This window comes from Parasteatoda tepidariorum, chromosome 9 (genome assembly GCF_043381705.1).
Source record: "Parasteatoda tepidariorum isolate YZ-2023 chromosome 9, CAS_Ptep_4.0, whole genome shotgun sequence".
NCBI lineage: Eukaryota > Metazoa > Arthropoda > Arachnida > Araneae > Theridiidae > Parasteatoda > Parasteatoda tepidariorum.
Window position 1 is genome coordinate 89,426,491 of NC_092212.1, and position 13,021 is coordinate 89,439,511.

General features: G+C 29.1%; 1 protein-coding gene across 5 annotated transcripts in view; it reads left to right on the forward strand.

The window, feature by feature from the left end:
- The first annotated feature begins 162 nt into the window (after positions 1–162).
- The window catches only part of LOC107437470 (Fanconi anemia group A protein homolog), a 75,825-nt gene continuing 62,966 nt past the window's right edge, over positions 163–13,021 (forward strand). For 2 of the 5 annotated variants that reach the window (XM_043054141.2, XM_043054142.2), the window contains exons 1-4: positions 179–456; positions 3,190–3,279; positions 5,324–5,397; positions 8,959–9,059. In XM_043054141.2, coding sequence (XP_042910075.1) covers positions 352–456; positions 3,190–3,279; positions 5,324–5,397; positions 8,959–9,059 — 370 coding nt within the window. In that variant the 5' untranslated portion in view covers positions 179–351. Of the gene's footprint in view, positions 457–3,189; positions 3,280–5,323; positions 5,398–8,958; positions 9,060–13,021 lie in introns of all 5 variants that reach the window. The other 3 variants (XM_016049483.3, XM_043054143.2, XM_071185356.1) reach the window with 2 other exon arrangements.

The following is a 13,021-nucleotide window of genomic DNA, read 5'->3' on the forward strand; positions in this document are numbered from 1 at the left end:
ATAACTCTGAACTTAAGTGGACAAATACTTGAAAGAAAAATTCTGGAGAGATTTTTTTATGAATTTCAAAAAATTATCACGTAGTTAAATAAGGAAATTAATCCTTAAAATACAACTTATAATATTTTAAACATTATGTTTAAAAACTCGTAAACTTATTAATTTAAAGAATGGCAACTATGAATCGCGGCAAATTAGTTCTTGTTTTTAAATTTTGTTTTGTTGTCTAAGTATCTGTTGTCTAAATATCTTTATTTTGTTCTCTAAATTCGTCCTAACCTCACTTTAAAATGCATCAGTGTTCTTCGGCATGAATTTATAAATTCGTTTCTATTCATCACCATCTCAGTAATGACTTTCGAAAGGCATTATGTTGATAAAGCCATCGATACTTTTGTTATTGACATTTCTAAATCAATTTTAGAATATAATTTCGATCCCAAGTGTGATAAATTAGTTAGTAATATTCTCCTCTGTGCATTAGTTAATATTCTGTTGGCATAATTTTTCTTTTAGCAAAACGAGAATGTTCAAGAAAACAAACTGAAAAATAAATGGTTCCTACTTAAAAACGATTGGTTCCTTTTAAAATAGGTCGCATAAATACCTTTTGCATTTTTTGTACCTAGAATGTTCTACATTGTTTGCAGTTATAAATATATTTCCGTTAATAGGAATCTGAGGTATTACAAGATTTTTATTTTGAAGGCAAGACTGGGATATTTATCTGGTGGGCAGTAGAAATACATTAATTGGAAGCCACTTTTCCCGTTAAAAGTACCTTTTGTTTCACAGGGAAAACCTGGAAAATACAAGGAATTTAAAAATCATCAAAATTAACAGGCAGAGAATTTTCATTTTTTCCTTATAAACTGGGAATTTTGTTTCTTATTTCGTCTTTTAAAAGATGGCAACCACTCAAATCGTAATCTATATGATATTTCAGCTATACTAAGCTATTTCATTTACTATAGCATTATTTAAGTATTACATATTCATAAAGTTAGGAAAATAAAAAAAACTATAGTTCATTCAAAGACTGACAGGCAAAAAATAAAGTTTCAGGGAAAAATTCTGTAATTCAAAATATGTAATTTCCTCTTTCCCTGGTAGAACCTGTCCTGTTAGCAATTTTCCTCCTGTTTATCCAATGATAAGGAATTTTTGATAGGGTTGCTAGGTTTATTGATCTTTATGTGAATAACTGGTTTGCAGACAATAGTAGCTGAAACAACAGCAGAAAAATCAAAAGAGGAATTTTTACTGTTTTGTGATGTTGCCAAAAAAAAAGAAGAGCAAAAGAGTTTCTTAGTGTTTAATCCACAGCAGAAGAGATTAGATAATTTTTTTCGAAATATTTGCATGGAGAAAAAAAAAATTGTGGGAGGTTATAAAAATTGTCCTTATCCTCTCTCATGGTTACGCAAGAGTCGAAGGGGGGTTTTCAATCAATAAAAGCTTATTGGTTGAAAACCTCAATGAAGACTCTATTATTTCACAAAGGTGTGTGTATGATTATGTTTCATTTATAAATGGAATAAAAAAAATAGACATTAATGAAAAAATGCTAGATGCTGTGAAAGGATCTAGAGCAAGATGGAGACATGCATTAGAAGCAAAAAGAAAAACGAAGGAATAAAAAAGCTGAAATTTCTAGAAAACGAATTAAAGGAAAGATGGATGATTTGAAATTAAGTAAATCTAAATTGACCAAAACTGCTGCAACAGAACTGGATGTTCTTGATTCAGAAATTGTCAAACAACAAAATATGTTGAGAAATATTATATAACATAGGAGCCCCTGAATTTCTCCGGAAGCTTACAGTATTACAGAAATTAATTTAAAAATACTGAAAAAAAAAAAGATATTTTTGATTTTATTTTTCTCACAAGTTGCAATTTGTTCAACAAAACAATTTGTTCTTGTGGAATATAACATTTCTTTCAATTTGTTTTTGTAGTATATCTATTTCATTGAGGGACGAAAAAGCTGCTAGTTGCAAGCTTGTCCTCAGCCTTATTGAGAAGTGCTGTTACCAATTATTCACCAAATTTTAAAAAAATTATCAAGAGACGTAAAATAAATGTGTTTATTTTGTATTTTTACTTATATATTCTTAATAAATATGATTTATGTAAAAAAAAATTTTTTAATACTTTTTAAATAGTACACATTTATTTGTGGCTCGCGAAAAATTTCAAATTTTGAAAAATGGCTTGACTCTCAAGGATCTTGGCCACCCCTGATTTATATGAACACCTCAAAGATTATGCTTCTGTTCCTTTTTTTTTACCCTAGCTGTGTTAAATACAGTCTTCAAATTTATAAGAAAATGAAAGAAATTTTCAGTAGGGAAGAAGCATTGAGAGTATTTAAGACATCATTTTAACAGTCTCATAAACTTTGTTGTCCAGATCAAAAGATGCCGCTGTCTGAGTTATTTCACAAGATCAGTATCATTTTCTCTCCTTTCTTTACAAAGATAAGGCAAAGTGACAAGAGGAAGATTGATTCTTTAGTAGTGAAATAACTTAACAATATTTTTAGTTATGGATTAGGAAAAAATTTACATGCTTTAGTGAAAAGTTGCATTTTTTTTCTTGCAATTTAAAGCAAAATTTTAAATTTTAGAAAAAGTAGCATCCAGTTTGGAGAGATAAAAAATAACGTTTCAGGGCCAAGATGACTGTCCGCGTCCTTTTACGGGAGTGTTTGCTTTGCGGAAAATGTACATAATAGTTTATTTGTAGAAGATTCCCAGGGAATTAAAAATATGTCCGTATTGAGAGGTGTCCGTTTTGCAGGAGTGTTCATAACAGGAGGTTTCACTCTTATATGTGTATATATATATGTATATTTATATATATGTATATTTATATATATGTATATAGATATGCATACTTACATATATCCAGGGATATAGATATGCATACTTACATATATCCAGGGAGGAGAGCCCCCTCCCCACTTTTGAGATACTTTCACTGTCTCTCGAAAAACAATGCATTTTTCTCCATTGCTACCACTTTCCGTAAACTGTACTATTCTACTACTGTACAGCACCATCCAGTTAATAATTCTATTTGTTTAACATTGAATGCAAGCTAGTTTAGATTTTCCAGTTATGTTTTAAATGATGACGCTACATACTCTTTTATTATTTTAAGTAATCAATAATTTTTTTCCAGATCAATTTTATCAAACTATGCAGTTTCTTAAAATCATCTATGAGGTGGAATTTTAACTTTGAAGAGTTTTATAACTGTCTCTTGAATATTGTAAGTATAACTTTTTATATAATGTCAGAATAATGTAAAATAATCTTTAAGTGACTTTTAGACTCCAGTAACGTAGTTTTAATGTATATTCGAGGGGGGGGGTATCTCCTTTTGATATACATAATGCGGTTAAAGTGTTATAATTCACTTATTTCATCGAATAATTAGTTATTTCAGGAAATAGCTAGACCAGTCAGTTTTAATTATGTAACAGATGAAAAATTTCATACTTAGTTATTCTATGAAATAACTAATGATAGACAGTTAAGGTGAAAAATTAAAAGCTATTTTATAAATTAATTGATCTTAAATAGCTAAAATCTTTCCAAAAATACATTTTATCTCTAATGCGGATAATCAATTGATAAAAATATTAAGGAGAAGCTGATTATATAATTTACTATTGCTCATATTAGTAACTTTGTCTAAAGGCAACGGAATGAAGCATGCAAACACGCGTCCCTGCAAAGCAGCTATAAGATGTTCAAAACTGACTAAAAGTAGCTAGAACCAGTTCAAAGAACTTATGAGTTTCATATTTCCTACTTTAAAGATCAAGTAATCATTATTCTATAGAATACCTAGTTAAATCGAATATATATATATGGGTGATTCTTTTTAAACATGACAATTCGACCAAACAATTTCTTCAAATTTAAAGTCTTCAATATAATCTAAAAAAATTTTTGTATACTTCTTTAGTTACACTTATTAATATCTTACAGACAGCAGTGTAGTTTATTGACATTTGCTTGAGAAAAAAAAAAATAAAATTGAAATTCACCAAATCTTGAATTCCAGGAAAATGACATATTAGCTTAGAAGTTTAAAAGACAGTCATTTTAAGTTATTAATGAGTAACTCAACTTAAACCTTTATATTAGATTGACCATATATTGTTTAAATTAATTCTTTTTGTCACTGTAGAAAGAATCAAAAAAATTTTTGTTGCTGATATGTACAGAATAAAATTGTGTATAATAATTAATCATTAAATAAATAACTTTGATTACATCCAAGCATATTACAATCATACATAAACTTGGTATTAGGTTAATTTTTGCTTTTCCTCCTTACAGTATTAGCAATTAAAAAAAATTTCTGGTAACACTTGAATGTCCTGGCATTCATAAGCCAGGATAATGACAAATTCACCATTTTATAGCATATAACTTTACTTTAATTTAATGTTTTGGCCTAAGAAGTTTATATTCTGCAGAAAACAACAGGATTTCTTAAAATAACTCAGATAATTCTATGTAGTTTGTTATTAATGATTTCAAGAAGCCAGGAAAATGACAACACCAATACCTACTCACATTGAAAAAAATTTTGAAATAAATTTTGAACCAGAAAATTGGTTCTTTATAAGACATGTTCATATAGGAAAGTATCTAAACAATCTATTAACATAAGATATTGATTGCTGGCTCTATCTATTTTGGTTATAAACCACTAAATAAAAGTAGCCCGGCAAATGACTGATTTTCTTGGGACAAACAAATTATCAACAGAAAAAATTATTTAAAAGAAGTTTTTGTAAATAATACCCTCTGCGTATATTCTAGAAATGCTTACACCGGTTAAGATAAAAAAAAAATTAGATATTGAAAAATTTGTTGGAAGTTTTGAAGCTAGTTATTATAGGAAACATTGTTTGTGACATGCCAGATACATGAAATTTTAAAGCTCAATTAAATTTTTTAACTATACAAAACAGTTAATGCTAGTGCAAAGTCATTTTAAATTTAAAAATGCTAACAGCAATGCTATTCACTAATTTTTTTAAAAAAAAGTTCTTGGAGCAAGGGACAGTGAATTGTCATATTTCGTGAGAATCATCCATATATTCTAACTGTTAAAATTACAAAAAGTGAATAATAAAAAACTTTTTATATCTACATCCTCCTTACCGTACAATAGCTCATTAAAATAACTAAGAATACAGCTATGAACATTAAAAATATTTGAATGTTGTGCTTCAACTTATTTTTATATAAAGCAATATACATACTGTTTACACTTCTCCATTCTACTATTTTAGCATCAAATGCGCTTAGAAGTACTTTGGAATCTTCATATTTTTCAAATTCTGCCGTTAGAAATATACTTATGCAAGTAAGCTTTCATATTTACTTTTCTTGTTTAATAGCTTATATTGTGTCATTAATCCCTTAACTTAAAACTTGAGATAATTGTTAAGTAAAGGGGTTCTAGTTATGTTATATTGTCAGCCCAATGGCAGAATCGCAGTGACACGGCGACATTGCCGCGGAATGTTAGAGTTCTTGTAGAAAGATTTTTCTTTTGAAAAGTAAAACAATTTAGTTTTCTTTTGTACAGAAATTTACTCATAATATTTGAATCATGCATTTAGATAATCACTTTTAGACAGGGCTTGCCAAGTGGGCCCACTTTGAACCCCCTCCCCCCCGGGTTTTATTGAATGGGCCCACCTTGAAAAACCCACTTGGAACACTAAGTGGATTTTTTCGAAAAAAAAACTGTTTTCATTAAAACTTATTGATGCACATTTAATTTTATATAATTTATTGTGCAGCATAAATTTGTCAAATATAATTTCGTGCTTCATATGTTTAAGTTTTTAATATTTGTAAAGTAAGAGAAACTTTAATCTATAATATTATATTACTATTGAAATCTTTAAGCGGGTTTTTTCTAAGAAAAAAACCACTTAAAAAATTTTTTACTAAGTGATACATCAAATTTAAACAGTTTTATTTTCTGGTTTTAAAAAAAATAATCTAAAACTTTTTATATATACTTTTTTTCATAATTTTGTAGATTAATTTATTTTTTGAAATTAAAAATATAAATTTAAAATTATTATTCTAAAAATGAAGCCTTTTTCCATAGGTTAAATATTTGGGGAAAAAATGGGACCTGATACTCTTTATAAATATACGTCATTTTAATTTCACTTTCTATTAATCTTATTATAAAATCATGGAAGAGCATTAAATATTTATTTCAGTTTTATTTTATTAAAATTTAAAGTCGGATGAAATTTTAGTTTTTACGGATTATATAATTATATTAATTATATAAATAAATAATTATATATATTATATTAATAAATNTAAAACTTATTTTAATTTTATTATATGTATTTTACATTTTACACTTTTTAAGCTTATACAGAACTATTTAATAAATAAAAATATTTACACAGTAAAACTTTAAAGTTTACTAAATGAAGAAAAAAAAAATTTTCCTTGTGTTTTTTTTTTTTTCAAATAAAACCGAATTTTCCCTGGGTTTTTTCAAACCCTCCTTTTAGAGACTCTCGATTTACGCCAATAGTATCGTAAATCGATGTAATGTTTCTATTGTATTTTTCGCAGTTATCGATATTGATTTTCACATGGATTTTGAATATCTCGATATATTTCGAACAGTATGATTCGAATTATACGAAATTCGAATCGCATTCAAATCATACGAAATTCGAATCGTGCAATTGAGTATTTACTTTTTAAAGCAATAATTCTATCGAATTTTTGGCAGTTATAGCTATTGATTTTTTCATAGTTTTTTAATCCGATATGTTTTATGCGATAGTATTTATTATAACAACGTAATCTCGAAATGAAGCAAGCATTTGAGGAGCCTGATTCTCTTGATTCCATCATAAATTTTTTTTCCGGCTTTTACTGCAACGAATTTCATGATTTTGAATTATATTTTTTATTGTGATAATTATTCACAAAATGCAAAGAAGGAAATAATTTGTATGTCCCTCTCACAAAATGCAAGAATATCACCCATAATATTAGAATAAAAAATTATTACATGTTTTATTAACCCCTTACCTGCCGAGTAAAAATTTATGTGATTCACTCCCCAGTGCCACCGTTTTTCGCTCAAGTGCGCTTTGTTACGTGGCGTTTTGGTGTGGGGGGGGGGAAAGATGCACGCTTTGCAATTTAAAAACAGTTTACTTTCACAAGAGAAGAAAAAGGAAAAAAAGAAAATACAAAACTTAAATTAAAGAATAAAAATACTATCTAAAAGATTTTGAAACTTAGCTGTTGTATGATAAATCCTGTAACATGGTTGGACACATAAACCAACATCACATTCATTGCACTGATAGCGGGATTCTCGACGAATATACACGGGAAACAAAAGCGAAAGAAGAATAAAGACGACCTTACTCAAATCGAAACACACAAGCAATAATTATTATGATATAACTTTTCCAACACATCCCTTTATCATTTCCTCTTCCCCTCCTCTGAAATTGGTTATACATACATTCATTGCAAACACTTCCATTGGTGAACACTTTCAAGGTCATTTTACTGCATGCTCAAGTCGGGGGTGTAGCTCTATTTAAACAGCGCAATGCAAAATATCGTACTTCTGGAAAGCGTATATATACGCCTGCGGCAGTTAGCGCATCGTCTGGCCGAGACGTATATATACACCAGTGGCAGTTAAGGGGTTAATAAAATATATATAGTCTTACAACACTTCTGTTATTTTAAATTTAAAACATATATGTTTGTTATTATTAAAAGTATCTTACAGAAATATAATGGTGATAGAGAGTTTTATCGCAGATAGCTCAAAAAACTTCTGCCACAGGGGTTGTTAGAAACAATAAAGAAGTTTTTATTCACAAAACATAGTGCAAATTTAAATTTGAGAATGTCTTTTTTTTTTCAATCTGTTTGTACTTAATTCATGTTAAATTGGATTGATAATTAAATTTGTTGATATTTATAGCCCCAAGCAAAATATTTTCTGATTAAATAGCTTTGAAGGGATGACAGAAAAATCAACAGATCATATTCATAAAAAATTATTATTAGAAGCAATCATGCCTTTCATATGCCATCTTTAGTTAATTTATCAATTACAAATTTAAAGATATAAAATTGACAGGATCATTGTGAAGTTACAGGGAGATGCACCTTGTTCCGAAGTTGAATGGCAACTGAATGATATTGACATGAGCACCGCCTCATGGCATCATGGTGCATAGGGTTTTTAAAAAGTGCTTAAAGGTGCTTACTTTCATTTTTTAAAGCCCCTTAAAGGTGCTTTTGTCATGGAGTGTTTTTAAAAACTGCTTAATTTCCCCTTTTCGAAAATGAGATTTTTTTTCTATACCATTTCGATTTTCGTCATGTATTATGTAAAAGCGAACTTTTCACATTTGTCTATTCAACGTTTTCACAAATCATTCAACCACAATCCATTTCGGTGTACCGTCGGTCCATAGCGTATGAAAGCACCAATCATTTTACATGTTTGATGAAATAGTTGCAGGTCTGCATGTGCCTCAGTGAGATTATTGCTCTCTCATGTGCAACTCTACTGCAGTCTCTATTTCGGGCTTCTTTTTTCACCCTCCGATATCAAACCGAAATATCTCTTTGACATTTTATAATGGCTAATGTGATCAAGAAAAGAGTTCCTTGTCAGAAACTAGTTATTTTATCATGTTCATGTAATGTCTTTGAAAATTATTTTGCATTTTCTTAATGTATATAGTGCTTAATAATATTTTTGAACGCTTAAAAAGTGCTTATTTTTTTGTTGAAAGATTTGACTACTCATCTTGGTCATAGTTTGACAATTCTTAACAAAAAGAAAGGATACATCTTAACTTTTTTTTTATTACAATGATTAAATATTTTTTATTTTCAGACTAAAATCAACAGAGGGTATTTTAAAATTCTCTGAACGGTTTTGTATTTTCTGTCTTCAAGACAGCAGTAACCAATGGCAAGATCTTTCTTCCAAAACAGGTAATTTCACTTTGAAATATAATTTTTTGTTCAGTATGTCAGGCTTGCCACTCCACAGGAAAAACTTGGAAAATACAGGGAATTTAAAAATCACTTAAAATAACAGAGAAAATGCAGGGAATTTTGTCTTTTAAAAAAGGGTGACCACTCAAAGCGTAATCTATGGGATATTTAACCATGATATTTCTGCTATACTAAACTATTTCATTTACTATAGCATTATTTACATTCAGCTGTTTTTCCAGCAATTAACTCTGATAAATATAGTTAGCCCAATGTAACTCACACGAGAGCAGAGTAATTGTTGTTTCCTCTTAAAATATTGTGTATAATATGTACGGGGACAGCACAGGGAATTTTTTTTCCAGATTTGAGTGGCAACCCTGTATGTAGAGCAGTGGTTCTTTGTGAACTTAAATAAGTTTCAGTTAACTTTGTGAACTTGTGAAAAATAAGTTTAAAAGTAGTTTATTTACCTGTGTAATGTACTGAGTAAAATAGTTTATGATATGAATTTTGTATGTAAAATAAAGTAATATGTACTACAAAAACGAAAGGTACTAATTATTAATTGTTAGCTTGTTTTTTTTTTGTTATCTTTTGCCAATTAGTTTTTCTAACTATTAATTGCATGGCTTAATTTAATTGTTAGGTTTTATTTCCTTTTGTAAGTTAATAATGAGCTTGCTCTCTTTCATCAATTAATAATTTTAATAGTCATTAAATTTCCTATTTATTTTAAAATTGTCGGAGATAGTCATAGCTTATTTTAATTGTTAGCTTCTCTTTTCTTTTGTAAGTTAATATTTAACTTGCTTTCTTTCGTTATGTAATACTTTTAATAGTCATTAAATTTTCTACTTGTATTAACATTTTAAAACTGTCAGAGATTGTCATAACTTATTTTAATTGTTAGCTTTTATTTTCTTTTGTAAGTTAATAAATAACTTGCTTTCATTCATTAATTAATAATTTTAATAATCATTAAATTTCCTACTTATTTTAAGATTTTCAGAGACAGGACTAGCGCCGACAAAGATGTTCACGCCAGTAGGGCGTGGAAAAATTATAAAAAGTATATATATATAATGTTATATATAAATACTTTTGTTTAATTTAAACTTTAGTCATAATAAAAAAAAACATTATAATTTTTTCTATTTAATTTCTAAAATTTGGCAGCACACAAATGTACCACGACAGAATGATTGAGAATCACTGATGTCGACTTAAAGTGCCTTTTTTTCTTAATCCTGTGATTACTGCTGTTAGAGCTCGAAACTGATACTCAAACCTTTTACAAAGTAAATATGCAAAAGTGTTGCAATTATATACTACTACAACTCAATGCTGACAGTCCAGTACCAACGAGATAGCTTTTGACAGATCTGGAGGTTGACCCCTACATTGGTGACCTGCACACGTGACGTGAACACGCCTATTTCGATGGATGATACACATTGAAAAGTTGACCTTCTATTTGTGTCATCATCCTACTTGCCTATTGCTTCTCAGTCTCATTTATAAGCTACGGGATCCTGCACACACTCGACTGCTAACAGGAGAGACCTCAACCGTGAACTTAATACAGCTCTGTGGACAAATGCTCAAAATTCGGTGAACTTAATTCAATTCTCCCAGTGTTTTGCAAATAAGGTAATTAGTGATATCCATACATTGAAATCTATCCCTGATAAAATTCTGGTAGGGGAGAGTATTGTGGCATAACTACCACTACGATTTTGAAACATAAATTCACTAATATATAAGACATGCTAACTGAATTCAATCTCGAGGTACCTTTTGATAGATGAAGGTTAACATTGTCGATTTCTACTGTCCCCCCAAAACCAACACAAACATTTTTGTCATTACAAACTTGTTTCATCCCGCCTCAAAATGAAACGAAATATTTTTTGCACCATTTTAATCAAATCTTTCCTCAAACAGGGATTTCTATCCAAATTTCACTTGATTTGCTCTTAATAAATAAATATATAATTAATAAAGTATCTTGCAAGTGTAGATTGTCTCTTTATAAATAATCCCAAGAAACTGAAGCGGTAAGATATTAAAACTTTATATGCTTAAAATTTTGTATATTTTTTAAGCGTATGAAGTTTTTTATCAAGTGATAAATCATTTATTTTATAGTATTTATTATTTAATTTTTATTTTATCTTTTATGTTTAAAATAGCTTTCTTGCAACCTTAAAACTACATTTTTTTTTTTTTTTTTTTTTTTTTTTTTTTTTTTTTNATTTATTTGTTCAATATTTAGAATGAAAGCATTGTCCTTTTATAATTTTTTAAAACTTTTTATTAATCATTATGTAATTACCCACCAAGTGTTCTTCAGGGACTTCTCTCAATGTATATTTTTTGAATCCTTGTATTAAAAAGTGGCCAAAAAATATTCAGCTTAGTAATTGCATATTAATATTCAAGTTTAAGAACAATCTATCCAAGTCTGACAAATCACTGTTAAGGTATATTATTTTAAGAAACATCTAGTTACAGCCTACAATCAAAGAGGTACAAAACCTCTTTGATTGTAGGTTGAAACAAGAAAATGTGTCTTAAAATCTTCTTTGAGCCCCTCAGTTTGTTTCAACTCATCTCAGTTTCAGTGGTTTTAAGTTTCAACTCCTCTCAAATTTTATTCATCAGCTTCTATAAAAGCCCTATTTGATCTTTCAATTTTTCTCAGTTCCTGTAAATATGTACTTTTTTGTCTTTTATGTACCAGGGGTCTGTTTAGAAGAAATTTGGGTCCGTTAACGGACCCGTCACAAAATATTTTTTCATAAAAACAGACCCTTCACAAAATATTTTAACTTAAAAATGGACCCTTCACAAAATAATTTATCTTTAAATTGAACCCTTCACAAATTTGTTTATCCTCATTATTGTTTTGTTAATCGAATAAACCCTTCCCTCGATGGTGGGGGGAAAGAAAGACAGATGTGAACAAACTAAGTTTTGTCTTCGGCAGACGCTTCTTCCGAAATGAATATTCTGCGTTCAGCAGTATAGGCTAAATACCAAATATTTGTATGTTGCATCTCTAATTTAATAGCAGCAATTGTTTGAAAAGAATCTTGTATCTATTTACAATTTAAAAACTTCTTGCAAAGGTTTTTAGCAAATTTTGCAATAACAGGACTATTTGCAGGGCTGCCATTGGCGACTAAAAAGGCTACTAAAGCGACTATTTTCATGCAATAGCAACTAGGGCGTCTATTATAGTAGAAATATGAGTAAAAACAACTAATTTGCAATGAAGTGCGTAAAATTGGTGACTTTTTTAAGCCAATTAGCGACTGAAATTAAGAATAACTTTGGTTTCCCCCTCTTTTTTCCCCCGCGCGTTTTCGTTTTATCCAAACTTTATTCTTCCTCACTGATGTCAAAAGCAAGACAGACATGTTTAACCAATCAGACTAATGGAATTCACACTGCGTAAATGCTCCTCCTGCTCATATAATATCTCTGAGGATTACGTTTTCTCCCCCCCCCCTCTTTTAATTTGAACTAAGTAGCAAAATTCGAGAAATTGTCTTTANACAAAAAAAAAAAAAAAAAAAATCTCTTCAATTACACAAAATGGGTAGTTAATTTTTTTTAGAGCTATTTACAATAGAAAAAAGGTAATGGTGATATTCGCTTTGTCCAATTCTGATCGTAATTTTTTTAATAAGCTTTAAATTTGGAAATGCTTCGGTTAGGAAAAGTAAATATAATAAAAACTTGATAGATGAATTAAATTACAATATTTCTATTTCTTTTCTTCAAATGTCTAAACTAAGCAGCTGCAAATTAGAGCCGAGAAAGGAAATTCGAGTTTCAAATTCACCTGTTCTGTAGCAGATAAAAATAAAACTCCCTGTTTTTATGCATAGTGTGACAGAATAAGGGTCCACAAGTAATTACAATTTTGGATCGGTTTGTTTTGATGTTCG